The sequence below is a fragment of the Argentina silus genome (assembly GCF_951799395.1).
Source record: "Argentina silus genome assembly, chromosome: 11".
Taxonomy (NCBI): Eukaryota; Metazoa; Chordata; class Actinopteri; order Argentiniformes; family Argentinidae; genus Argentina; species Argentina silus.
Window position 1 is genome coordinate 1,266,575 of NC_139665.1, and position 27,713 is coordinate 1,294,287.

At 46.1% G+C, this 27,713-nt stretch overlaps 2 protein-coding genes across 2 annotated transcripts in view; both read left to right on the forward strand.

The window, feature by feature from the left end:
- The window catches only part of carmil1 (capping protein regulator and myosin 1 linker 1), a 28,033-nt gene extending 8,492 nt beyond the window's left edge, over window positions 1–19,541 (forward strand). Inside the window, exons 4-38 of the mRNA XM_083680745.1 lie at window positions 2,481–2,540; window positions 2,764–2,885; window positions 3,099–3,196; window positions 3,527–3,597; window positions 4,154–4,227; window positions 4,522–4,597; window positions 4,705–4,793; window positions 4,939–5,033; window positions 5,527–5,613; window positions 6,663–6,766; window positions 6,915–6,992; window positions 7,319–7,395; window positions 7,838–7,942; window positions 8,459–8,528; window positions 8,842–8,923; window positions 9,330–9,429; window positions 9,537–9,591; window positions 9,987–10,159; window positions 10,489–10,557; window positions 10,725–10,818; window positions 11,377–11,475; window positions 11,743–11,871; window positions 12,183–12,326; window positions 12,506–12,684; window positions 13,136–13,223; window positions 13,385–13,579; window positions 13,712–13,778; window positions 13,948–14,138; window positions 14,281–14,396; window positions 14,724–15,117; window positions 15,822–15,861; window positions 16,087–16,293; window positions 16,437–16,580; window positions 17,014–17,163; window positions 17,997–19,541. Coding sequence (XP_083536871.1) covers window positions 2,481–2,540; window positions 2,764–2,885; window positions 3,099–3,196; window positions 3,527–3,597; window positions 4,154–4,227; window positions 4,522–4,597; window positions 4,705–4,793; window positions 4,939–5,033; window positions 5,527–5,613; window positions 6,663–6,766; window positions 6,915–6,992; window positions 7,319–7,395; window positions 7,838–7,942; window positions 8,459–8,528; window positions 8,842–8,923; window positions 9,330–9,429; window positions 9,537–9,591; window positions 9,987–10,159; window positions 10,489–10,557; window positions 10,725–10,818; window positions 11,377–11,475; window positions 11,743–11,871; window positions 12,183–12,326; window positions 12,506–12,684; window positions 13,136–13,223; window positions 13,385–13,579; window positions 13,712–13,778; window positions 13,948–14,138; window positions 14,281–14,396; window positions 14,724–15,117; window positions 15,822–15,861; window positions 16,087–16,293; window positions 16,437–16,580; window positions 17,014–17,163; window positions 17,997–18,169 — 4,095 coding nt within the window. The 3' untranslated portion in view covers window positions 18,170–19,541. The remainder of the gene's footprint in view (window positions 1–2,480; window positions 2,541–2,763; window positions 2,886–3,098; window positions 3,197–3,526; window positions 3,598–4,153; window positions 4,228–4,521; window positions 4,598–4,704; window positions 4,794–4,938; window positions 5,034–5,526; window positions 5,614–6,662; window positions 6,767–6,914; window positions 6,993–7,318; window positions 7,396–7,837; window positions 7,943–8,458; window positions 8,529–8,841; window positions 8,924–9,329; window positions 9,430–9,536; window positions 9,592–9,986; window positions 10,160–10,488; window positions 10,558–10,724; window positions 10,819–11,376; window positions 11,476–11,742; window positions 11,872–12,182; window positions 12,327–12,505; window positions 12,685–13,135; window positions 13,224–13,384; window positions 13,580–13,711; window positions 13,779–13,947; window positions 14,139–14,280; window positions 14,397–14,723; window positions 15,118–15,821; window positions 15,862–16,086; window positions 16,294–16,436; window positions 16,581–17,013; window positions 17,164–17,996) is intronic.
- A 583-nt stretch (window positions 19,542–20,124) lies between these two features.
- LOC310812285 (secretagogin-like) lies at window positions 20,125–26,089 on the forward strand (the record flags this gene model as incomplete). Its single annotated transcript, XM_083680763.1, has 11 exons — window positions 20,125–20,194; window positions 20,412–20,482; window positions 20,966–21,058; window positions 22,045–22,134; window positions 22,607–22,663; window positions 23,483–23,560; window positions 24,050–24,105; window positions 24,215–24,260; window positions 24,616–24,675; window positions 25,288–25,356; window positions 25,655–26,089. The coding sequence occupies 11 exons, from the start codon at window positions 20,125–20,127 to the stop codon at window positions 25,778–25,780; spliced, it is 816 nt and encodes a 271-aa protein (XP_083536889.1). The 3' UTR covers window positions 25,781–26,089.
- Between the last annotated feature and the right edge of the window lie 1,624 nt (window positions 26,090–27,713).

Sequence of the window (27,713 nt, forward strand, 5' to 3'; positions counted from 1 at the left end):
TAGTGACGCATGCGACAGGTCGTGGTGACACTGATGGCGAAGTTTTTAAAAAGGAAAAATGCAAACTCCGAACTGGGCCCTGGACAAGATTCTGACCCAGGTGAAGTACCAGGCCCTAGTATGAGTGGTGGTAAAAAGAAAGCAAAGACGGTGAGCTTGAGGCAATACAGCGAAAGCTATCTTTCGTTCGGATTTACTTTCACCGGGGATGAGACGACACCGACTCCATTATGCTTGGTGTGTGGCGAGAAGCTGTCCAACAGCGCCATGGTGCCAAGCAGCTTAAACGCCATCTCCAAACGAAACACCCGTCGCTTCAAAACAAACCGATGGACTATTTTGTTCGCCTGCGTGAAAACACAGAGAAACAGGCAACTTTTATGAGGAAAAACCACAAAGGTAAATGAGAAAGCCCTCAAAGCTAGTTACCTAGTTGCTGAACTCGTAGCTAAATTAAAAAAGTCCCACTCTGTGGCAGAGACATTAATACTACCTGCCTGCAAAGCCATTGTCAATGAGATGCTCGGCCCTGACGCGGTTAAAGACATAGCTAAAGTCCCGCTCTCAGATACACAATTGCCAGGCGTATTGATGACATGTCTACAGACATCGAAAGTCATGTTTTGGGAAAGATACGCATCAGTAGGAAATTTGCGTTGCAACTTGATGAGTCTACGGATATTATTGTATCAGGCTACAGAGTGTCATTTTGTAACATTTTTGGTTGGTGGTGTGCCGCAAGATTCTTTCAATGTAAAAAATGTGCCGTGGCTCAAAAAAGGTTGAAAAACACTGGCCTAACATCACTATTGTTTAAAACCACTGGAGCTTAAAACCACTGTCAAATTCTCCTTTTGTTTTGTCCAATGATGTGACCATAGACAAGGAATTAACTGTATTACAACACACCGCTCAGCCTCGGTAGAGACATCTGTCTGGATTTATGGAGGAAATTCAATTAGCATTGTCCCTGCCCTCAGACTGCTGGGCTGGCAGTCCCAGATGGGCCGTCTCTTTTGGAATGTTAGTCAACCTCCAGACGTGCTCCCGCTTGTTCTGCAGAGCGCTTTGGGAATTCTACCTGTGCAGTCGGACGTCCGAGAAGCAAGTCCCTGCAGATTCCCTCTCTACTTCTGTCTTTTTTTTATTTTTTTACTAACTCCTTTCTCTCTCTCTCTCTCTCTCTCTCTCTCTCTCTCTCTCTCTATCCCTCTTTCTTTCTCTCTCTTTCTCTCTATAACTCTTTCATTTACTGCCTTACATTCCCTTCATATCCTCTCTCTCCCTCTCTCTTTCTCTCCATCCCCCTCCACCCCCCCTCCCCCTCCCTCTCCCTCTCTTACTTTCCCCTCCCTCAAAGTTCGCTTTTTTCTGCAAAGCATTTCCAGTTGTTCTTTCCCACAGGCTGTTCAGCTGCACTGTGGCTAAAAATATCAGCTGTCTCCATCTGGTGGGACCTGCACCCTTCTGGGGGCACGCCAGGGGAGGCCAGTGGAGGTAGAAATCGGAGGACAGGCTCATTGCATGGAACGGAATAAGGACTGGTATCAAAACGCGCGTTCCTCATTCTGTTCCATGCATTACAATGAGCCTGTCCTTCGATTTCTACCTCCGCCAGCCTCCCCTGGTGCACACTGACGGAGCAGAAGTCTTTTCTGCCACTTCTTACTCAGACTGTACTTTTCATTCTTACGGTGACTTCTAGTTACCCTTGAACTATAAAAAGAGAATTGAAGCTCCACTTTATGCTGAGTCTAAAACATATTCATGCTATTTCTTCTTTATGGTGTGTTTGTGTGATACTGTGTGTGTGTTTGTGTGATACTGTGTGTGTGTATTCTGCTCTGGTAACCTTGCTAAGGCACTGTATAATACCATAGATAATATTTTTCCTATGCATTCCATAGAGGTCAGTGTAAGATAACGTGTTGAGAGCAGAGCAGAGTTGTGTGTGTGTGTGTGTGTGTGTGTGTGTGTGTGTGTGTGTCGGACAGAGACCTGTTTGTTCCTGGGAGCCAGTCTCCCCAGAGGGGTTTGGGTACAGAGACAATGGAGGAGATTCAACAGCTGGAGGGGGAGGTTTCTCCCCCTCCCGGCCCCCCCCGGCCTCTGGTGTCAGGGAGATAGGCGCTCTGACCTCCCTTTTCCCTCTCTCCCTCTCCCATGTCACCCTGCCAGCTGTGTGTGTGTGTGTGTGTGTGTGTTTGTGTGCAGGGGGGGTGGTGTGTGTGTGTGTGTGTGTGTGTGTGTGTGTGTGTGTGTGTGTGTGTGTGTGTGTCGGACGTCTCCAGACTTTAATTCAGAATCCATTCCTAAGTGATTTATAACTTCAGAAACAACATCACAACAAAACACCTTTCCCATCTCCGCCGTTAACATTCCTAAACCTACTTTTCGTTGTTATCTCCTGTTGTTCTGAAGAATTCCTGGAATTCTACCCGGAATGAATGGGTTTCAGTCCCTGTGTGTGTCTGTTTCAGATCGAGCAGACCTTTAACTACCTGGACCTGCAGGGGATCACCAGCACCACGCCCACCCAGGTCACAGAGAACCTCCGCTTATTGTGTTATTATGACTCAACTGTTCCATTGTTGAGGAGCTAGCTTCCCCGAAGCGGTTAATTACACCGTCTACGGCTGTGTTCTGTGTACACTTTGATTTGATTTGATTTAGAGACACTTGGAAATCTTCAGAGTCATATTACATCCCCTCTGTTTAAACCAGTGAGCAGTGAGTTTCCGTTCTGTGTGGCGCCCCCTACAGTTGGTGCTGGAATATGACCGAGGACAGCTCTTCCTGAAGCTGGGCTCTGTGGAGGATGTGGACGAGGTGGTGGCCTACATGGGGACCTGTCTGCACAGGATGTGTCCTGGCCTGTCCCCACTGTAGGTGTCCCACCCTCCCACCCTCCCTCCCTCCCTCCCTCCCTCCCTCTCTCTCTCTCTCTCTGTGTGCTGTATGACTCTCCCTTCAACTCTGTACATCTAGATTCACTTATTCACCCAAGCATTCAAATACAGTTGTTACACTCACTCACTGTGTGTGTGTGTGTGTATGTGTGTGTGTGTGTGTGTGTGTGTGTGTGTGTGTGTGTAAAGGAAGGTGATGAAGAAGCTGACCCTGAAGCCTCCTGAGAGGACAGGTGCTCTCCAGGCTCTGTGGGAGGAGCAGGGGGCCACAGACCTGGGACCATGTGGTAATGGGGGGCGGGGGTAGATCAGCTTTGAAAAAAAATAATTCCCATAGCATCATTTCTAGTCTCTCTTATGTTCTCCCTGCCTCAGCCTTCCTGTCAAATATACATTGTTATTACAGCATTGTTATTACAGCATTGTTATTACAGCATTGTTATTACAGCATTGTTATTACAGCATTGTTATTATTTAAATGTTTATTTACATTGCAGCGAATGCATACAATTTTCAGTATATATGGTCCCAGTGGGAATCAAACCCCCAACCTAAGCGTTGTTAGCGTCATGCTCTACCAACTGAGCCACTGTGTGTCTCTGTGTGTTGTGTCCTAGGTGGTTTCTCCCACATGTACTGGTGCCTGTGTGACCAGCTGGGACTGCCCTACCGGGAAGAGGTCCAGTGGGTCAGTACCACTCACTCTGCCTCCACCTGACCCACAGCTGTCTGTCAGGCCTGCTTCTGTTTGAGTCAATATTGATCATTTGTAGGGCTGTACAGATTCATCGATTTATCGAGCGGATTAATCAATCAATAAATCAATAAATCAATCAGCGGCAGCCCGTCGTAATGCTAGTATATATATTACATTACATTACATATATTACATATTACGTACAGTACCAGTCAAAAGTTTGGACACATCTTGCCAAGAGTGTGCAAAGCTGTCATCAAAGCAAAAGGTGGCTACTTTGAAGAATCTAAAATATAAACCATATTCTGGTTTGTTTAACACTTTTTTGTTTACTACATAATTCCATATGTGTTCCTTCATAGTTTTGATGTCTTCAACATTAATCTACAATGTAGAAAATAATAAAAAATAAAGAAAAACCATTGAATGAGAAGGTGTGTCCAAACCTTTGACTGGTACTGTATATCTCCCATGTTGGCGGCCGATCCAGATGGTTTTGAGGTGCTGTCTTGTGTTGCTTAGTGACGTCCATGTTGATTTCCTACAGGACGTGGACACCATCTATCTCACGCAGGACACCAGGGAGTTGAACCTGCAGGACTTCATTCACCTGGAGAACAGGTACTCTACTGCCACCTAGGGGGGTACTGGGGGTGTGGCCATCTCGTTCTACTCTTATACATACTTGTATCCCCCAATTAAAGTAATTATTTATTCCATTAAGTAATTATTATGTACTTATAATGTTGTCAGAGTCCTTGGCATAGCCCTACTCCACCTCAGATCACATCGCAAACATTCAATGATTGCACGTCTTGCTCAAGACAAATCCTAGCATTTAGGAAACAGATGCTACCCCAACAGAGTTGTTCTGGATAAGATGTGTATCAATAGAGTTTGTTATCTGACTCCCAGGGATCTGATTGCCATCATTGCAGTCCTGGAGTTTAACCAATGGTTCACCAAGCTCTCCACAAAGGACCACAAACTGGTACTTTTTTTTTTTTCTGAACCACCTGTGTGTGTGTGTGTGTGTGCGCCTGTGTGTGTGTGTGTGTGTGTGTGCGCTTCACACTGACACGGTGTGTGTGTTTGCAGTCCACAGATGTGTGTGAACAGATCCTGAGGGTGGTGGCCCGCTCCAGTCGATTAGAGGAGCTGGTTCTGGAGAACGCTGGTCTCAAAAGGTGAACGCAGGTTAACACACACACACACACACACACACACACACACACACACACACACACACACACACACACACACACACACACACACCAGTGCTTGATTTCCCATGTAAAGCATGATCATCATCTTTTCTTCATGTCTTTGCAGCGATTTTGCTCAGAAGTTAGCGAGCACCCTCTCCCTCAACCCGGCCTCCTCCCTCCACACCCTCAACCTGGCCAGCAACTCCCTGGAGGACAAGGGTACAGACAACCCCCCCGCACTGCAAACCTGGGGACATGTTCATTACAAAGGAGGCTGGTGGAGGTAGAAATTGGAGGACAGGCTCTTTGTAATGTATGGAATGGAATGAGTATGTGTGTTTGATACCATTCCTTAATTCCATTCCATGCATTACAATGAGCCCGTCCTCCGATTTCTACCTCCACCAGCCTCCCTTGTAACGTGTACGGTATATTGCATTGTTGTACTAGAATTGTATCTCTGGAAATGTCCTATATTGGCAATGTCCCTTAATATACATACTCAAAGCTACAGTGCTACCCAGATTTCTAAGCTCAGGATTGTGTGGAGTTGTGTCCCTATGGAGTTGTGTCCCTATGGAGTTGTGTGTGTTGTGTCCCTATGGAGTTGTGTGTGTTGTGTCCCTATGGAGTTGTGTGTGTTGTGTCCCTATGGAGTTGTGTGTGTTGTGTGTGTTGTGTCCCTATGGAGTTGTGTGTGTTGTGTCCATAGGTGTTTCTGCTCTCAGTGTACAGCTAGCCAAACTGCCGATGGGACTCAAGCATTTGAACCTCTCCAGGACATCTATATCATCTAAAGGTAACTGAAAGACCTGCTGTGTCAATTCAGGCTCCGTTTAGTTCAGATAGATAGATAGATAGATAGATAGATAGATAGATAGATAGATAGATAGATAGATAGATAGATAGAAACTTTATTTATCCCTAGGGGAAATTCAGGGGAATTTCACGCGTTGTTGCCACCCCCACTGTGTTTCTATGCCTGTCTCTGTGGAAGGAAGACTTGGTAGTTTAACCCACCAACTGCCAAAGAGTTCCGGAACACTCACCACCTAGACTTCCAAGTGTTCTATGTGGTGTTTACCTAGCAACAACACTATGATTGGCTACAAAATGGAGCATCGTAATTGATGCATTTCTGGTGAATAAAGTCACCCTCGGCACTAGATGACTTAAATCAAGTAGACCTTTAATAGAGGAGCTAGATAGACCACTTCTTTTTCATCCACATTTCTGCTCGCGAATAAGCTAGCGGCTTTCAATGGAACGTAACAGTGAAGCAGACAAGGCCATTTTTTTGTGAATGGAAATTGCTAGAAGTGTGTCAGAGGTGGTCATAAAAATGGTTGAACTAATCTTCCCTCAGCTATCTAGCAGTGTCTGCTATGCCAGTTTAAACATAGGTTTGGTGAGATAATGTCAGTTGGGGGTGAGATAATGTCAGTTGGGGGTGAGATAATGTCAGTTGCAGGTGAGATAATGTCAGTTGGAGGTAGAGCTTGAGTTCTCTGAGGTCCCGACTCCTTCAGCCTGGGCCATGTTGAAACAGACGTCAAGTTGTTGCTAACAGTCGCCCCGGAATTCGAGTTACTCCAACCGAGTCTGGAACCTGAGACCTCTGACTTGCGTGACCTGTCTCCTCAAATGCCCGATGTTAACCAGCTGCGCTATCTAAAAGCTAGCAATTCGACAGCTCAGGAGTGAGATGACCGTCTCACGGTTCCACCACGCCCGTGCAGACAGACTACTCCTATTGGGTTTACAGGCACTTTCCTAGCCGATCTTGATGGGTCACTTCCTACCAACCCGCATGTCCTATCCTCTTAACTTCCTGCCCATGTGTTCCAGGGGTGAACTGCCTGGCCCAGGCTCTGAGTGCCAACCCTGCCGTCCCCTCCTCCCTCACACACCTGGACCTCAGCGGGAACTCCCTCCGAGGCGACGACCTTCCGGTACGGATCCAGTACAGCAGTTCCCTAACCCCATGTGGGGTCCCCTGATATCAAATCGGGGTCAAATTGTAATGCATTGAATGGAATAAGGAATGGTATCAAACATGTGTGGGTAACATCTACTATCGTCACTGACTGTACCTCCTAGAACCTGTACACCTTCCTGGGCCAGCCGAACTGCCTTGTCACCCTGGATCTGTCTAACAGCGACTGCTCTCTAGACCTGGTGAGCTGGCCCTCATTGACACTGGCTAAACTGTTAAACACACCAGGGGAGGCTTGTGGAGGTAGAACACCAGGGGAGGCTGGTGGAGGTAGAACACCAGGGGAGGCTGGTGGAGGTGGAAATAAGATTGAGGACTGGCTGATTGTGATGCATGGAATGGAATGAGGAATGGCGTGTTTTGATACCATTCCTCACTCCATTCCATGATTTACAATGAGTCCGTCCTCTGATTCCTGCCTCTACAGAGTTGTAGTTGTGATGATGATTGTGGAGGTGGTTCAACCCGAGGCTGGAGTTGTTCTGAGTCTCTGTCCTCCTGTTCCCAGGTGTGTGCCTCCCTGTTGAGAGGCTGTCTCAAGCACCTCTCTGTCCTCAACATGTCAAAGTGTGTGTTCTCCCACAGGTAAGCCAGACAAACAAACAAGGTTTTATTAGCTATGCAATCAATCCATTTAGCAAACTGACTGCTGATGGCACTTGTTCTTACCAAAGGTTTTACTGACGATGATGTAAAGTTGATTCACTTACTTTAGACACGTACTTATTGTAAGAATCAGAATCAGAATTATTTTATTTGGCCAAGTATTTATATTTATATTTGCACATACAGGAAATTGACTTGGTGAGGTTGGTGCATGGGACATAAAAAACAATAGCAAATATTGACAAGAAATTTATAGCAAAATATTAACAAAATAGCAATAACAAATTTACAATTTTACAAAATAGAACAAAAAAACCAATACATTTTGTAGGCTGTGGATAAACCGCTTTGAATAAACCGTAGACTAAATGATTTTAGTGTCATGTAGATGTAAAGCTCTGCTGCTTCCCCTCGTCCACAGGAGAGGTAAAGACGTCCCTCCCTCCTTCAAGCAGTTCTTCGGCAGCGCCCTGGCCGTGAGCAGTGTCAAGCTGTCAGGGACCAAGCTCCCTCTGGAGGCCCTCAAGTAAGCCTGTCTCTGCCCACAACTACGGTCATGACGCAGACAGTAGGGTTCATTCAAGGCACCGATGGAGAAACGAGAAATCAATACAGAATGTGGTCTTTTTAATATTCTTATGAGGTCGAACATGTGTTCCAAATTATTTTCTCCTGTTTAATGCCTTGTAAAAGCGATCTTGTAGCAATGATGGATGAATGCTTTATGGCATTTAGCAGATGTCTTTATGCAAATGTTGTATGTCATACCCATAGTTTATAGTGCTTCATCTTGTAGCCAAAGTATTGTCGCTAGGTAAACACCACGTACATTCTTTGTGTTTCTTTGGCAATTGGTGAGTTAACTGAATTGGCAGCAAGTCGGTTGGTCTGAGTGAGTTTCTCCCCCCAGGGCTCTGTTACTGAGTGAGTTTCTCCCCCATCAGGGCTCTGTTACTGAGTGAGTTTCTCCCCCCAGGGCTCTGTTACTGAGTGAGTTTCTCCCCCATCAGGGCTCTGTTACTGAGTGAGTTTCTCCCCCCAGGGCTCTGTTACTAGGCCTGGGCTGCAATCCCAATCTGAGCGAAGTGTCGTTGGATCTGAGCAGCTGTGAGGTAGGAGACTGAACCAACTGCCTTGACTTGTTTTATGACTCAACAGTGGTCTGAGGTCACGTTGAGGAGGAGTGTTTCCAGAAATGTGTTGTTTGGGCTGTCCTTGGGCTGATTGAGAAAACCAAGTGCCAACATTCATGGCCAAATCACCTCAACCGAGACAAAGAGTTAATTTGAGGTGATTTGGCCCCAGATGTTTGTTATGTGTTTTTGTTCTGTGTTGGAAGCCATGGAAGCAGAATTACCCTAGGAAACCCTGATTACCATGAAAAATTTACTTGAACTTGTTATTGTGGTGTCTCTCTGGCTGCAGCTCAGATCTGGAGGATCTCAGATTCTGGAGGGCTGCATCGCTGAGATCCCCAACATCTGCAGTCTGGACATCTCAGACAACGGTGAGACGAGGTGTCGAGAGATGTATTGTACCAAGGGAGGCTGGTGGAGGTAGAACACCAGGGGAGGCTGGTGGAGGTAGAACACCAGGGGAGGCTGGTGGAGGTAGAAATCTGAGGACGGGCTCATTGTAATGCATTGGATGGAATGAGAAATGTTTGATACCGTTCCTTATTCTATTCCATGCATGACAATGAGCCTGTCCTCTGATGTCTACCTCCACCAGCCTCCCCTGGTATTTACAGATGTCACCAACAGTCAAATAATCATCACTGTTATCAGACACCATTTCCACTGATGAGACAAACCTCTACTTTCACATCCTTTCATTTGTAACAACCCAGGTTGCCTCCAGGGTTGCCACACAGTGGGATTTTGAATGGAACATTTTACTCATGTTGTTTTCAGGTCTGGATTCTGACCTGAACACGCTCTTGGTGTGGCTGGCCAAGAACCGCTCCATCCGCCACCTTGCTCTGGGCAAGAACTTCAACAACATCAAGTCCAAGTAGGGCCCAACAGTGCCTCTGGATAGGGATCAATCAATGAAGCATAACTGATATTCCCCTGTGTGTATGGATCCCAACGTTGAGTGTCTCTGTCCTCCCCGCACAGGAACCTGTCTCAAGTCCTGGACAACCTGGTGCACATGATACAGGAGGAGGAGTCGGTGAGCCTGTTGTTATGGTGACAGACGTGTCACACAACGTGTCACAACCGCTTATTGTGGTTCATCACACATGTGGTGGCGTGGCTGCAAGCCATTCAGAATGAAGCGATATCAGCGACCATTTTGAAAATGGCCGCCGGGGGGGGATGTAAGAGGAAATCTGCCATGGCCCTGGAGCTAAAAATGTTCCCTAAGACCTGCCCTTGATCTGTGTAAAATGTGGTGCTTTTCTCAAAAAAGGTTTCTTCGAAATGTGGCCTCAAGCTGCGTGAATGGACAATAAAAGTATCATATCATGTCATAAAGCATTGCATATCAGATCCGATCCATATCCGATTTCTACCTCCACCAGCCCACCCTGTCCTATGACACTGACCTCTCTGCCCCTGCTGTAGCCCCTGACCTCCCTCTCCCTGGCCGACTCCAAGCTGAAGGGGGATCTCTCCATTGTGCTGGGCGCCCTGGGCAGCAACACCAGCCTGACCAGTGTGGACATCAGTGGTAACAGCATGGGGGACATGGGGGCCAAGATGCTGGCCAAGGCCCTGCAGATCAACACCAAGCTCAGGTCAGGAGGTCACCGTGGGGGTCAAAGGTCAAACGGACACCTTACTTGGCAAGACAGAGTTGATTACTGTGTCCATGTATTTCAGGATCAGAGAACTTGCTTGCATTGCAACATGACATGACGCTCTGGGCTCTGGCAGTTCATGTTGTACGAGAGCAGCTCTCAACATCAACAACAGCAACAATAGAATGAATAAAGTTAATAAGCCAATAAAACAATTTTACAAAGACAATAATTATAGTATATATGGATCTATCATATCTACTGTATGGTTTTGTTCTTTATTGTCTGTTCTTTATTGTTTTTGATGTTGTTTGTTGTTTGTTCAGGGATGTTGTCTGGGACAAAAACAATATCAGCCCTCAAGGCCTTCAGGATGTGGTGACTGCTCTAGAGAAGTAGGTGTTCTGTTCTAATCTGTTCTAATCTGTTCTAATCTGTTGACTCTGGGACTCGGTCCTCTGTCGGTCGGCCACGTTTTGTGTAATCTGGAACTGGTTTGATCTGGTTTGAGCTGGTTTGATCTGGTTTGAGCTGGTTTGATCCTGTCCTCCCCTCCCTTCAGGAACTACACCATCCGCTTCATGCCCATCCCCATCGTGGACGCTGCCCAGGCCCTCAAGGCCAGCCCTGAGAAGACGGAGGAGGCGCTGCTGAAGGTCAGAGTTCAGGCCTGGGCCGAGGTCGTCCTGGTAGAGCAATAAGAAGTTGTTGTGATGGTTGATTGGGTCATACATCTATCTGGTGCCAGTTAGGTATTTTGTGCCACCATTGCTGTGTATCCAGTACTACCAAGGGCACCAGTCAGGGGAGGCTGGTGGAGGTAGACATCAAAGGACAGGCTCAATGTAATACCTTTCCTCATTTCATTCCATTGCATGCATTACAATGAGCCTATCCTCCAATTTCTACCTCCACCAGCCTCCCCTGCATGGGTACCAGTCTGTTTCAGCTTTGTCATTTACATTTACATTTATGGCATTTAGCAGACGCCTTTATCCAAAGCGACTTACAACAAATACATTTGTTTAAGTAAGTGAATCATCTATCCAACAGTCACCAGAAGATAAAATAATCAATGCGCAGACCAGGGGCCGTTGGCAGTCACACTGTCTTGCACAATGTAGAGTTGAACACAGATGTGGTGAAGGACATATACCCAGGCTGTCTGTAATCATGTAGTGTTTGGTAAACCATGGAGATGAGTTCTTCTGCAGATGGAGCAGTGCCTTCTAAGGAACCATGAGACTCGGAAATACCTCCAAGAACAAGCTTACCGCCTCCAGCAGGGCATCGTCACCACAACCACGCAACAGGTAGACCTCCGTCAACACACATCCATCCATCCATCCATCCATCCATCCAGCCATCCTTCTTACTTTCTCTCATCCATCCATCCATCTTACTTCCTTTCATCTATCCATCCATCCTACTGTATGTTCTTTCACTTACTGTAGCTATCCATCCATCCATTTCTAACCCCTCTCTCTTGCAATCTTTAACAAGTTGTGACCTCGTTACTTGACACCTCCCAGTGACCTCTGACCTCTGACCTCTCTCCTGACCTTTAAATGACCCTCCAGATGGTAGACAGGATCTGTGTGAAGGTGCAGGACCACCTGAATTCTCTGAGGTACACGGAGACCGAGGCCGTCCAGGAGGACATGCGCTTGGCGGAGAACCTCATCAAGGATGCCCGCAACTCCAAAACAGTCAGCTGACAACCTCATATCTTGTTTTCTCAGGACTAGTAGAACATAGGAACATTAAACACTGTAGAACCTGGATTCTGTAGAACCTGGATATCCAACATGAAGCTATTCACACACCAACTGCCAAAGAATTCCAGAACACTGTTTTATGAACACTGTTTTATGTGGTTAATTAAGCAGAGGAGAAACATGCCTCTCTCAATAAGCAATCCTGTTCACTTAAAATGTTTATAACAAAGAGGAAAAATAAAACCTTTCTTTTTTATTTCTCTTTCTCTTCTTTTGTTTGTTTTGTCTGCTGCCATATCCAGCTGCTGCCCAACCTGTACCACCTGAGGGGCTTGTCCCGGGGGGGCGCCGGGGGGGGCGCAGGGGGGAGCTGTGTGGGCCCCATCCAGGACAAGCTGGAGTCCATGGCTGTGGAGGTGGCCCGGGTTGTGGATGAACAGCTTCAGGTAGGCACAGCAGGGGAGGCTGGTGGAGGTAGAAATCGGAGGACGGGCTCATTGTAATGCGAATGGAACGGAATGAGGAACGGTATCAGTTATTTATTCTTCTTTAATAATCTCTTGCCCGCCCCTCTCTCCCCTGTACACACTCTGTCTACTCTCCACACACACTTTCTCCGGTCCAGACGTTGCTACGGTCCATGGTGGACACGGCTGAGGGCCTCTGTCCCCACGTGATGAAGAGGAGGAGCAGCCTGCGTCAGGAGCTGATGAAGGCCAGCGCCGGCAGGATGGCTGTCCCCCCCAGCTTCATCACCTCCACCCTCCTGGAGCAGTCGGGCGTCGACATCATCAACAAGATCAGGTGATCACCATCCTCCAGTGGGAGGCTGGTGGAGGTAGGAATCGGAGGACAGGGCTCATTGTAATGCATGGAATGGAATGAGTGTTTGATAGGGTTAGGGTTACGTCATGTTTGATGCCATTCCTCATTCCATTCCGTGCATTACAATGAGCCCGTCCTCCGATTTCTACCTCTACCAGCCTCCGTTGCCACCACCATATGATTAATAGCAGTAGAATGGAATGGTAGAAGTCTTTCTTTCTGTCCACAGATTTCTGGGATAATACTCTCAATATGGCAGACGAGTAGAAAGACTTAATTATGTTGCAAATAGAGGAGAAGGTTTTCATTTTGTAGCTTAGTTTCAGTAAACACCACATAAAACACTTGGCACTCTCATGGTTAGTGTACCCGGAACTGTTTGGCAGTTGGTGAGTTTGTGAGGCACATGTTGTCGTTCTGTGTCCCACAGCGAGGTGAAGCTCAGTATGGCTTCGTTCCTCTCTGACCGCATTGTGGACGAGATCCTGGAGTCCCTGTCCCGCTCACAACACACTCTGGTCAGTACTGGATACCCTTTCATAGTCTGTGTGCGTGCGTGCGTGCGTGCGTGCGTGCGTGTGTTTGTCTCTGCATGTGTCTCTGTCTCTCTCTCTCACACACACACTCTCCTCCCGCCCCCCGCCCCCCCCCCCCACACACACGCACACACACACCTCAGGGAGAGCACCTGAGCAGGAAAGGGCAGCCCCAGCTCCACCCGGAGCCCCAGGAGACGGAGGTGCTGGATGAGTCGGTCCTGCAGCCCGAGGCCCAGGAACAAGGGCAGGAGCAGGGGCAGGAACAGGGGCAGGAACAGGGGCAGGAACAGCCGCAGAGCCAGGAGGAGAGGCTGGAGGAGATGGACACCTGTGGGGTGAGACCTGGCCCACACACACACACACACACACACCCTCCCACCCTGCTAGAAGGAGTCATATATTGCTCACATGAATCCATTATTATTGTGAGGTTAGTCATTTAGATGTTAACTCTTCGTGGTCTACAGATGACACTGAAGACCAAGAGGAAAAGCATTCTCTGCAGAATGCTCCGGCCTGTGTCTGTGGCCTTCGGTGAGTGTCTCAGTAGAAATACGGTATAGTTAATATTAGGTCTGTTTGATTCAGTATGTACTGTAACAGTGTTGACATGTTAAAGAGGTTTTGTTGTGTTGTTTGATGGCTGTCCGCTCAAACCGTCATAGGCCTTTGAAATGATGCGGCCTCTGTCTTGTCCAATCAGAGATGGAGTTTGACCTGGACAAGGCCCTCCAGGAAGTGCCGATTCACGTGGAGGACCCGCCCCCTCCTCCCCCATTGGACAAGAAGCCGACGTACTTTGGGGAGCTGCCCACTGTCGAGGTCCGAAAGCTGGAGCACCACACCAAACTCCGCCCCAAACCAAACAAGAGGACCAAACCCAGCCGGGCTCCGGTAAGAAAACCCCACACACTCTCTATCTCTTTTCTTGTTTCCCTTCCTCTCTCTCCATCTCTCTCTCTCTTTTCTTCCCCCCTCTCTCTTTCTCTTCATTGCACTACTTCTTGTGGTTTCATTTACATGTTTTTGTTTTCAGCGGGAAATGATCAGCAGCACTCCGTTACAGGAATTGGAGCCCAACGGCCTCATGGGAAAAGTGGATGAGGGCGTAGATGAATTCTTCTCCAAAAAAGTCACCAAACTCGGCTTCAAGTGAGGGCTACAACTTCCCACAGGACATTTCAATCATATTAAAAAAAATAAGTGAATAGGATGTATCGTATACTTTCATTATGCTAACAATACATGTGTAGTACAACCTCAAATCAAATTACCACATCAAATTTTATATGGTACACAATATACAGGATACCAGGTCATGAAATGCTTCAGGGTGAGCAACTCCTCAACATCAATTAGTAGCAATGTCATAATAATAACAACATATAATAACAATAGTAATAGCAAATCAATGGCAATAGCGTAAAGTGTAAAGTGTAAGCGTTACAAAATTGTAAAAACGTTTTTCAACTTCTCCAGGCTTCCCACGCTGCGAGGCACCTCCAACCCCCCGGAGGGAGGGGACAAGAAGAGGGAATCCAGGAAGAGCGGCTTCCTCAACCTCATCAAGTCCCGTTCCTCCAGGTCAGAGAAGAGCCATGGTGCGGCTTCCATCTCTCCCTGTGCCCCTGCCTGTGGCCCTGCAGTCACAGAGGAGATCGCCAGAAATCCCACCACAGAACCGGAGCCCCCCAAGGCTCCATGTCGAGACCCCTCTGAATTCTCCTCCGACCGCTCAGAGGAGCCGACCCCTGAACCCCCAGAGGAGCCGCACCCAGAAGTGCATGGTGGGCGCCATTTTGGGGTCCCCATAATGGGGATGGACCTTATGGCAGAGATGAGAGCCATGCAGGAGAAACTGGCCGCCCAGAAGGTTGGTAAACCAAACAAGCTGTTCTGCCTTTCAGGCACCATACCTTAGACCGGGCGGCTTCCTTTAAAGAGGCTTTAAAGTGACTGTATTGATGTTTATCGAGTGAGGCAATTGAACACCACATAATACTTCCATGGAAATGGGTTCGGTCCTTGATGCTTCCAATTAACAGAGATGACGCACATTTTAATTTGAACATGATCTTTCAGTTCCTAGTCATTCTTTAGGTCATAGGAGGCTGGTGGAGGTAGAAATCGGAGGACAAGCTCACTGTAATGCATTGAATGGAAAAAGGAATGGCATCAGCCTCCACCAGCCTACTTGTTTTTAACTGTGTAGAGGGGTCTAGCTCCATCTACTGGCTGTAAACGGAACATCCATGTCTCAGTTCGGTTTAGGCTGATCTCTGTCACACTCCTGTACCTTAAATGAACCGTGTTTGTGAAAAACACAATAATGTCTCTCAGTTAAGCAGGAAGGACACGAGTCATAACTGGCATACAAAAACATGTTTTTGCGGGCAATGATGACAACATAATTCCAGTGGGTTAGGGGCGGAGCATGAGAAGCCTAGGGACAAAGCACAACATGATCGGACCTACAGTAGGGTCACATTCAATCAAAACCTGTGTCTGGAAATGCCTGGGTGACTGTGTTTCAGGGAGGATGTGAGTGATACTGGTGTATGTATTTTTTTTGTACAGTCTGAGTCTTCCTCTCCAGAGAAGACAGACGGTGAACAAGGTGAGTTAGTCATTCTATATTCAGTGTTCTGTTCGTTGTGTACACAAGGATCAGGGGGAGGGTTGCGGTTTTAAGTCAGGGTAGGCTGGACGGAGATTCTTGTCGGATGGAGACGTTGTTTGTTTCGTCACAGTACGCGGTGGAGCATTTGAGAGCTCTATTCAGGCTCTGTTCATCCTGTCTCTAAACGGTTTCTGTCTCTCGTCTGGTGTTTTTCCTGAGCAGAGCCAGAGAACCAGACCAGTGCAGGAGACTCAGACGAGGCCAAACCTGAGGCAGCCCCCAGGTCCAAACCCCCCAGTGTCACCCCCAGACCCCCGCCACCCCAGATCACCAAACCCCCCAGTGTCACCCCCAGACCCCCGCCACCCCAGATCACCAACCCCCCCCTGGGACCCCCGAGTCCTCGCACCAGCACCAGCCACAGCCCTGGTACGCATATGGGTGATTCTACTTCATTGATACCAGTGGAGGCAGAAATTGGAAGTCGGGCTCATTTGTAATGTTACTTTAAATAGGTAAACGTGTGAGGTAACGTTACCTGTCACCATAACCGCCCTCTCTTCTACCCTCAGAGGACGTACCTGACTGTTCTGTTGGTAACTCCTCCCCCAAAGGGCCGCTCCCCCCCCCGCGCCAGAGGAGGGTCCCGTCTGACTACGAGAGGGAGGGGCAAGGTAGCCCCACAGCTGGGGTAGGGGGGGCGACGCCCATGGAAGGTGAGTGTCTCCTGATACCACTACACCAGCCAGCAGGAGGTTTGGGCCTGTGTTCCTTCTGATCCATGATGGTGATATTTGGACCATATCATGATCCTATTCTCTTCCAGAAAATAAAGTCTGTAAAAGTGCTTAAAGTGCTGTCTCTCTCCCTCTCCCTCTTCCTCTCTCTCTCTCCCTCTCCCTCTTCCTCTCTCTCTCTCCCTCTCTCTTTTCCTCTCTCTCTCTCTCTCTCTCTCTCTCTCTCTATCTCTCTCTCTGTCTCTCTCTCTCTCTCTGCCCCCCCCTTCTCCTCTCCCTCCACCTCTCCCTCCCTCTCTCTCTGTCTCTCTCTCTCTCTCTGCCCCCCCCTTCTCCTCTCCCTCCACCTCTCCCTCTCTCTCTTCCCCCCTCCCTCTCTCTCTCTCTCTCCCTCTCCCTCTCCCTCACTCAGAGCTCACAGGAGACACCAGTCCATTTGACTTTGACTGCGGGTCAGACAGGGCAGCTGTTGCCGGGAGACAGTGGAACTCCCTGAAGAGCTCCAGCAGCTCTAAACAGGAAGAGGGCGATCGAGAACGCACTAAGTCCCTCCCCTCACCTGGTTAGACCAATCATCTTATTGGATTCAGCTTATTTGCACCTTGTGTCATCTCTCATGATGTTTTGCACGTCGTACTTTTTTAGGCGGTTGTGGCTGGGCTTTTTTCATAACATGCAGTAGTTTGAAAAACAAACACGGAACAGATGGAACAGTTTAGATGGAACAGTTTAGATTCAGTGTCGTTAGTGGAGTCTTAAAGGAGATTTCCACTCTGCCAGAACTCATATTTCTTTAGTGTAAGCAGACAAATCTGGCTTTAAAGGGACGATCTGATTCAAACAACTCCCCGCCACTTTTGATGGGGCTGAAGAAATGTAACCACTCAAATTTGTAGCCGGAGCTATGGATGAAAGGGTTTCGGTTAGAGATGAAAATGATAGTTTTAGCTATTTAACTAGCTAATCAGTGTTTACAGTTACAATTACAGAGTAAAACAAGTCTACATTGTGGGTTCTGATGGGAGACAGTTAAACTACTGCAGGCTCATGAGGCATTTATAAGTTATTTTCTTCAAGAATCAATGGCTATATTGAAATTAATATATGTATATATATATATGCCATTTAGCTGACGCTTTTATCCAAAGCGACTTACATTGCAGTGAGTATGTACATTTCAGTATATACGGTCCCAGCAGGAATCAAACCCAGATTTCCCCTTTTAAACCACATTGGGACATCTGATATCCATGACGATGTCGCCTGGGTTCTGTTAGTTGGTATTCCAGCTTCGGCATGGTGAGAGTCGTGACTACAGCTGTGCCAGTCACATGAGTAGTTTACCTCTCAGAACCATTGTGTTATTACCTCAAACACAGCTGTGTTTTGTTACAGTGAGACCTTCGCCAGAGACAGCCCATTGCCAAAGACCTGGAGGACGTGATGCAGATCTCCACAGAGAGAGGGATGGGAACCCAGACCCAGACACGTGCCGGGAGCAGGAGCAGGAGCAGGAGCAGGAGCAGGAGCAGGAGCCGGACCACACGGCCGATGACCTCTCAGCGTAGAGAAACGGAGCACAGAACAAAAGAAGCTGATGGACAAAAAAATAAATAAAAAAATAAAAAAGACGAGACATAGCAGTACGGTCAGATTCAATCAAAAGCTGTGTCTGGAAATGTCTTGGGACAGCGGAACAGCTACTGTATGTTGTTGCACTGAGAATGTGCGTTTTAGATGAACAAAGCCAAGCACTGAGGGTTAGGGTTAGTGTTAGTGTTAGGGTTAGGGTTAGGGTTAGGCTAACCCTAACTACTGGATATCAGGTCAGCCACGCTACACAATGTGACAGTGCAGGAAGAGGATGATTAAGAGGATGATGAAGAGGATGATGAAGAGGGCCTGGTTGTTGATCGTAGTCGTGTTTACTGCAGTGATGACCTCAGCTGGCCCTGGGGGCATCGAAGGTAAACTGAGGTTGTTACCTGACCACTCCTCCAGCACACACATGACCAGCACACGCATCACCATTAACGTGTTTCCCACTGAGACGACGCCGCCTGTACACTCATCCTCATAATACTGTCATAAAAAGGACACTTTGTTGAAAGCGTTGTGGAGGAAGAGTTCAAATTGATTTTTCGTACCAATAAAAGTGATCCAAATGGAAGCATCTGGTTTTTATAGTTCTGAAATCCAATGATGGCTGCTGGTGTTCCTTCTGGAAAGGGTACTTCCCATGTTCCAGTAAACTAATGTGATTTGACTATCTGGATGATCAGTCGTCGTGTTTTCAGATTGCATTTCTCTTCCTTTAGACCTTAACAGCATCCATCTCTTTAGCCAGCGGTGTCCCAGTAAAGGTCTATTCTGTCTATTCAATGAACCAATAAGCACTGCTGTGTTTCCAAGTCTCGTATACATGGTGTGGTTGTGTAAAAATGTAGTGATCAAGGTCAGGGCAATCTGGGATTCAAACCAGCCACCCCAAAACTCTTTTTGGTAAACAGCTGAGGGATGGGGCATTTCTAAGTTATATTATATATGTCATTAATATAAAAAGTCAAAAAAATGATGTTTGAATCCCAGGTTTCCTCTTTAACACATTGAAATTGATTTTGATGTTGATGTTTTTAGTAGGCATATGTATGGGGTTGTGGTCACAACATTTATTGAACCTTATTGAGGAAAGGAATAATACAATATAGTCTTTATGTTAAATGCATATAAACGTGCTTGGTGATGGCTTTCTGTGGCCTACTTAATATAATCGTTTATTGTCAAAATGTATTCTGACCATTTTCTGACTCATTCTATTGAGTTTTTCTTTGTTATAATGCAGTTTTATTATTTTGTGACAAAAGCCTTTAAATATCAAAGTTGTCAATATTCCTATATTTGTATATTTGTACCAATAAATGATATTTTACTGGTAAACAAGCATGTGATATAATGATAACACCCCGAATCTGCCGCTATTTAAAACGTCACCATGGTTAAAGTGGGACAGAACTATTCAGCCTCGAACCAGTTATGACTATTCAACAAAACAACAAGTTTCTTTCCAACTAATTTCCTTTTTTCTTTTTTTTTTTGGAAACTAGTATGTAGAGACAAGTTGGTGACATAGGTAGTAGATTCCAATGTCATGTAAATTACGCAAAAAGGGCGTGGCCGTTCAGGTCTGTTTGGGGGTTTGGTGTTGTAGCCAATCAAAGAAGTAACAGAGAGTTGGGACTCTTAGGTTTATATGTTCTATGATGTTGGCATGTTGCCTGAAGTTAACGAACCTCCAACCAACCACGTCCTCAGTCGGTCGTGTTAACCGTGGTGAGCGCAGTTTCCTCCGTTCTTATTCAGGTTCCTCCCTGCCTCGCACTCTTGGAGTAGACTGACCAACAGAACAGGAGATATTATCAACGTCAGGAAGGAGTATACTTACTTCAAAACCACTCGGATAAAACATCAGGCTATATATTTTACCAACTTGTGACCGGCACTTGCGTATTGAGCGCAAGGTACCATGGACAGCGCCTTTCACAACTTAGATGCTGCGGGTTTCCTGCAAATCTGGCAGAATTTCGATGTTGATGGTAAGGTTTTCACTCCAATAGTAATGGTCATGTTGCTCTTACCATTGACAGGCAACTCAATCAGACAGCGTAGTCAAATTGTTAGAAATTGTAGAGTTATATTTTTATGTTTTGTATGTGTGAATCTGGGCAATTTCAACTTTCCACCAAACCAAGATATTTAAACGATCTGAATGGCCTAACTTGATATGACTTCTGCTTCTACTTATTCATCTAGATAATGGCTATATTGAGGGAAAGGAATTGGACGACTTTTTCCGACACGTGATGACAAAATTTGGGATGAGCGTAAGTATAGACTCAATGGTTCCTTGTCTGGTAACATGTCAACAGATTCAATGAAGAAATATGATATGAAACTGTAAAGAACATCTCCATGCAACACTGCTTACATCGCCTTTAATGATCACTGACAGTAATCATTAACCCGATGACTTTGGCAAGTAAGCAGTGTTGTATGAGTCTTTCTGTTTCTACTCCGTTTGCTCCTGCAGTTACAACATCAGGTGTGCAGACAGCCTACTTTCATAACTCACCCAAGATTTTAGAAATCAACACCCTAATCCATGGTTGATGGCATTCAATCGAATTTAAACGATTAAATCCATTCACAGACAGAACAATCAGAGCAGTTTATGCAACTGTCTGCATGTCATGAGTTTTGGTTTCAAACCAAAACAGGTAATAAAAGTCTCGACAGGCAAACCTGACTTAAACGGTCTAGCAAATGTTGCAACTACCGTAACTAAATGTGTTTTATTTCTCCTAAAGCATGAGATGACAGGGGACAGAGTGAGCAGACTGAGGGACAGGTTCATGTCAGCCTACGACACCACAGCTGACGGTCGCTTGCAGATCCAAGAGGTCCTTCTGCTTGCTTATTCCCCCTCTCCAGACTCCCTTCTGTATTCAATGCATCCACTACTTATTAATTAATGACATACAGGTTTATGTCATTAATATAATACATTTCTGTGTCTGTGGTGAGGTTTTTCACCTCACCTGTAGACCTGTAGTCTTAATCCGTCCAGGTTATGCCATTATAGAAACATTTCAAAACGAGGTCTTTGCATGTTTGTGTGATTGGCTGACGACTGATTTTGAAAAGAAAACAGCCTGTTGAACACTGTGGGCTCTGATTGGCTATCACTAAAGAGCGTGTGCCGTCCTCCGATTTCCACCTCCACCAGCCTCCCCTGGTGTTCCACCTCCACCAGCCTCCCCTGGTGTTCTACCTCCACCAGCCTCCCCTGGTGTTCCACCTCCACCAGCCTCCCCTGGTGTTCCACCTCCACCAGCCTCCCCTGGTGTTCCACCTCCACCAGCCTCCCCTGGTGTTCTACCTCCACCGGCCTCCCCTGGTGTTCTACCTCCACCAGCCTCCCCTGGTGTTCTACCTCCACCAGCCTCCCCTGGTGTTCCACCTCCACCAGCCTCCCCTGGTGTTCTACCTCCACCAGCCTCCCCTGGTGTTCTACCTCCACCAGCCTCCCCTGGTGTTCCACCTCCACCAGCCTCCCCTGGTGTTCCACCTCCACCAGCCTCCCCTGGTGTTCTACCTCCACCAGCCTCCCCTGGTGTTCTACCTCCACCAGCCTCCCCTGGTGTTCCACCTCCACCAGCCTCCCCTGGTGTTCTACCTCCACCAGCCTCCCCTGGTGTTCTACCTCCACCAGCCTCCCCTGGTGTTCTACCTCCACCAGCCTCCCCTGTAATTCACCTGCTCATTTCACTCTTATTGCTTTTGCATGTGTCTGTCTTGTTTCTGCCAGAATACTGAACTAAGGATTTAAATAATCTTATTTAATCTTTCATTCTTTTGCTTTCTTTGTGTTCCTCCCGTCTTCCAGCTGGCCACCATGATGCTTCCAGAGGAGGAGAACTTCCTGCTGGTGTTCCGCCGAGAGACGCCATTGGACAACAGCGTGGAGTTCATGAGGGTGAGGCGGGCGCACAGGACGTGACGAGGGTTGGGGGGAGGAGGGGGGAGGGGGGGGGGGCTGGACTTTCAGCTGCTACTGGCTGTACTGTTACATGGTCATAATCTCTATGTATGAATGTATCTGTATTGTCAATGGAAACTCAAAGGCAAAATGTTAGCGAAAAAAAGCAAAAAAAAACAACCTTATAATATCTAATTATTGCTTGGTAAGGCTGAGTATAGGTTGGTGCCATTATAGTTTGGGCAGTGTGTAGTTCAGGGGAGGCTGGTGGAGGTAGAAATCGGAGGACGGACTCATTGTAATGCATGGAACGGAATAAGGAATGGTAACCGTTCCTCATTCCATTCCATGCATTATGATGAGCTCCTCTATATTCCCCACACCTGAAGAGGAACTGCAGGGCAGCACAGTACCTGCTGGATCATAGTCATTACACTTTAAAATGATGGATGTTACTGTCTTCTAACAGATCTGGAGGAACTACGATGCTGACAGTAGTGGCTACATATCAGCTGTGGAGCTGAAGGTATGGTTGGACAGTACTCTCCTAGGCTGTGGCTCCATGGCTGAACCCGTCTCAGAGACTCCTGTCACTGTGTGCAATTGTAACCATAGAGTCGCCTAGAGTAGGCAACTGCAATCTTTCCCATAGAGTCGCCTAGAGTAGGCAACTGCAATCTTTCCCATAGAGTCGCCTAGAGTAGGCACCTGCTGTCCGTCCCGTTCATTACATTTGTGACGGCAAGTGAGGGCCATGTCGTACAACAAGGGTGAGACTTCCTATGGATTTGGTGAAGGCATCAGCCAATTGGATCCAGGCATGGTCCTCTTCAATGGGTTTATGTATAGAATGTAAATGGCTTTCAGCTGCATGACGCCATCTACTTGTGCCTGAGACACTGGAGCTGACTGGTTATTACACTCCAGCCCAGCAGGTGGCAGTGAATCACAAACATTTAATTCAGATGAACAGAGTTGACTGCATGGCGCTCCCCGTGTAATCATAGTTAGTTTAGGGGAGTGTGCACTCTAGTGTTTCTAACCCACTTTTAAATGTTTGTGTTTCGTTAGTCTCCTTCCCAGACGCTTCCACCCAAATATATGAAAGTTCTGGTGGACCAACGCGTCAAACTTGGCCTTCATTAAGCCAATAGAAAGACAGAAACGGACAGCGCATTGCCATGGTCTTATTACCTAGTTACTATCATCTAACAGGATTTACTTCAGAAGAAATATGTTTTATTTAATTATGCACGTTTATTCTTTAAGCAGACACCCACATAGAAAAGATCAGTGGCACACTTCACTTCCTGTTTTCCTTGGTGGTCTTCCTGTGTGGTGACAGGGTTTCCTGCAGGACCTGTTCCTCCAACACAAGAAGACCATCTCCCCCGCCAAGCTGGAGGAGTACACCGACACCATGGTAACAAGCCCCGCCTCCTCTGTTCACTCACTCGTCTGAGGACACTAAAGAGCGTTTTTTGCATGTTAATTGTTTGTGTTAGTGCCTGTCTGCCTGCCTGCCTGTCTGCCTGCCTGTCTGTCTTTTTGTCTGTCTGCCTGCCTGTCTGTCTTTTTGTCTGTCTGCCTGTCTGTCTGCTTGCCTGCCTGCCTGTCTGTCTGTCTGTCTGCCTGCCTGTCTGTCTTTTTGTCTGTCTGCCTGTCTGCTTGCCTGCCTGCCTGTCTGTCTGTCTGCCTGCCTGTCTGCCTGCCTGTCTGTCTTTTTGTCTGTCTGCCTGCCTGTCTGTCTTTTTGTCTGTCTGTCTGCCTGCCTGCCTGCCTGCCTGTCTGTCTGTCTGCCTGCCAGCCTGTCTGTCTGTCTGCCTGTCTGTCTGCCTGTCTGCCTGCCTGTCTGTCTGTCTGTCTGTTAATGATCATGCTGCTCTATCTGGTCTGTTATTGTTCGTTGCAGATGAAGATGTTTGACAAAAATAAGGACGGCAGACTGGATTTGAATGATTTGGCCAGGTACTGATTATGCACATTTAATTTTTAATTCCCTGTCTTGCTAATGTAGAAATTGACAGACAACACAGTTGTTGTGAATCACTGTGCCTAACTGTTTTTCTTTACCCAGAATCTTAGCTTTAAAAGAGAACTTCTTGCTGAAATTTGAGATGAATGTAAGTTTACATTTCTTATTTGTGAAATGGCTTACATTAATCACTTGAAATCAGTTAATACTTGTATTGTGTCACATTTTGCACTGTATGAATGCAAGGGAGGCTAGTGGAGGCAGAAACTGAGGTAGGATGGGCTCATTGTAATGCATGGAATAGAATCAAACGTGTGTTTCAAACCATTGTGTTTGGTAACATTCCTTATTCCATTCCATGCATTACAATGAGCCCGTCCTCCGATTTCTACCTCCTACCTCCGACCTGCTCTAAGCTCCTTTCATATTGAAATAGAAACTGAATTGAAATTGTATTGAATTTGTATTGATTCAGTCTTCGTGATTTTAAACTGACATTTCAGGCTTGCAGTCAAGAGGACAGGAAGAGAGACTTTGAGAAGATATTTTCTCACTATGATGTTGTAAGTCTCTTCTTTAGGACTAGTTCTTCTCTCAACATGGTCTTCTTCAGTACTAGTTCAAGATGACAAGCGTGTAAAATTAATCGCAGGCTTCAAAATCTCTTGACAGCAATGAAGGAATGCCTCCCAGATGAATTTCCCTGTGTTAGACAATCTTTAATGCACAGTCACATCTGTACAATGTGGTTGGAACACATAGCTCATTAGCATAGGATCATTAGCTATGACGATATTCAGATATACTGTATTTGTTTGATGTATGGTTGTAAATGGTGTGTATGCAGGGCTCCCTTGTCTCAATGGGACTCCCTGCCAAAATAAAGGTTTAATAAAAAAAAAAAGATTAAAGTGTTATTAAGTACATACTGTGTTACCAGGAAATCGTGATTAACTGGAGAGGCTGTCTTGTTGTGGTGTCACGCGTCTCTGTGCCAGGATATGGATGTGTGCCGTAGTTTAATTTTGTCCCATTACTTAATCTGAATTTTAAACAGGAGTGAGATGCTGTGGTCATTATCGTGTCTAAATGGCACATCGGGTGGTCTTCTTTGTCGTTGTTTGTGAATTCGGCCATTTTGTTGTTGTTTCGGCCATTTTGTTTGTTGTTTGCAGAGTAAGACGGGTGAGCTGGAGGGCCCTGAGGTGGATGGCTTTGTGAAGGACATGATGGAACTAGTCAAGGTAACTGAAGCGTGTTATGCTGCCTTCTGGATTTAGATAACTTTGTTGACACCGAAAGTCCATTTCAGGGGGGGTTATATTATTATTATTATTATTAGAGAGGATGTTATTGTTTGGAACTTCAAACTGAATTTGACCTCTGTGGCCAGAGGTGTCAGAGATGCATCAGTTCCTTTAAGATGCATTATTCATACATTGTGAATGCTAGTGATGGTTTTATAACAAGGTTTTATAACAAGGTGTGTTATAACATGCACATTTATTATTGAATTGATTTGTGTTCTTTTGTGCTACGTAGCCTAGCCTCACTGGAACAGACCTGGACAAGTTCCGGAAAGTCTTGCTTGGCCACTGCGACGTCAACGGGGATGGAAAGATCCAGAAGAATGAGCTGGCCCTGTGCCTGGGCCTGAAACACAGCTAATGATCCACAGGGAGAGTGGCAGATGTTTGGCACCACAAGCTAACCAGCTAACCGCCAAATCATTGATAGCATGCCATTATGCACTAGCCTTGTAGAGAAACAGACAGCTTTGCATGACGGTCCGTCTTTGGGAGAAGTGGTACTGTAGCCGATAGGGTGGACGCTTTGGTCCATCTCAGAATCTATTTCCGGACGTAATTGTTTATTTCATTTGACTGTTGTTGTTTTTTTTAGGACATTGTGGATGTAACCCATTAAGCATGCATATTACTTTATTACCTGGAAATAAACGTGTGGTGATGTAATTAGTTTGAGATTTACGTTGTTTTTTGGAGGGGGGGTTTATGCACATTTAATTGTCATTAAATTTCAAAAACTACATAAAACAAATAGAATATGTAAATTTAATAATTTTTTAACAAGTATGAAAATATAATGCCTTTCAGTGGCCTTCTTATTACTCCTATTAGAGAATTTACCATAAAAACATAAAACTATTTATATCTGTTACATCAACGGGCGTCAACATGGTTCTCCAGTTTGTAATGCCGGTCTGAGTGCAGCTCTATTGTTGGAACTAATTATCACTGTTTACCTAGTTATCATACAGTAACTTGATCATCAGAGCATGTCTGGCGTAGTCAGTATCAGAGCATGTCTGGCGTAGTCAGTATCAGAGCATGTCTGGTGTAGTCAGTATCAGAGCATGTCTGGTGTAGTCAGTATCAGAGCATGTCTGGTGTAGTCAGTATCAGAGCATGTCTGGTGTAGTCAGTATCAGAGCAGACAATGATATCAGCCTCGAGCCACAACCATAATGATGTCATGGACGACCATCATCTCATTCCTTTTGTGTCATAATGGATTTCAACTGCGAGTTTCATTGCTTTGATGCTAGGTAACTACAGCACTTAAAGAGCAGGACCAACCGAACGCTATGGAAACTGATTGAACAGAAACCCGAAGCACTCATGAGATGGATACGCAAAGCAAACATGTTTGGTTGTACAGTAGTTAGTGCAGCAGGTGGCTCTGAAAGCTTTGGGAGAGCTGTTACTCAAGCCTCATTGTGCGCTGTTGCTGTTGTTGTTTTTGAGTTGTTAGCTGTTGGTCACGAGGAAGACTAACAGATGCCTGACTAACCGAGCGTGTCTTTAACAGCCACCGACAAGCAAGACAATTAGCTGAAAGATTACAGAGGACAGCAGTCAAGAGATGAATCAGTGTTTTTGTTGCAGCGCTCGCTTTGAAGCAGATTGAAATGCTGGAGCATGACCTCTCTTTTGGTATACTCTTAATGCAGCAGACAGACGCTGGATCCGGGAGTCAGAACTTTGTCCCTACTCTTGTCTAGAATCAGCTCTGGTTTGCAGTTAAAGAAGAACAAAGCTTTCCTTCTAAGCACTTGATGTTAATTATGAAAACAAATGAATATTGTTCTCTTAGGTGGGCGGTGCTATACTACACAGTGAAAACTGTCTTTGTCACTGTTTCAGAATGGCCATACATTTACAAACATCTTAGCCTTCTTATTGTTGTTATTATTCTGTGATTATTTCTGGGATGGATCTGTCATCATGAGACGTTCTAGATCAGAAGCACTACATTCCAAGCACTAGATTCCAAGTTCTAAATCTGAAGCACTAGATTCCAAGTTCTAGATCTTAAGCACTAGATTCCAAGTTTTAGATCTGAAGCACTAGATTCCAAGTTCTAGATCTTAAGCACTAGATTCCAAGTTCTAGATCTTAAGCACTAGATTCCAAGTTCTAGATCTGAAGCACTAGATTCCAAGTTCTAGATCTGAAGCACTAGATTCCAAGTTCTAGATCTGAAGCACTAGATTCCAAGTTCTAAATCTGAAGCACTAGATTCCAAGTTCTAGATCTGAAGCACTAGATTCCAAGTTCTAAATCTGAAGCACTAGATTCCA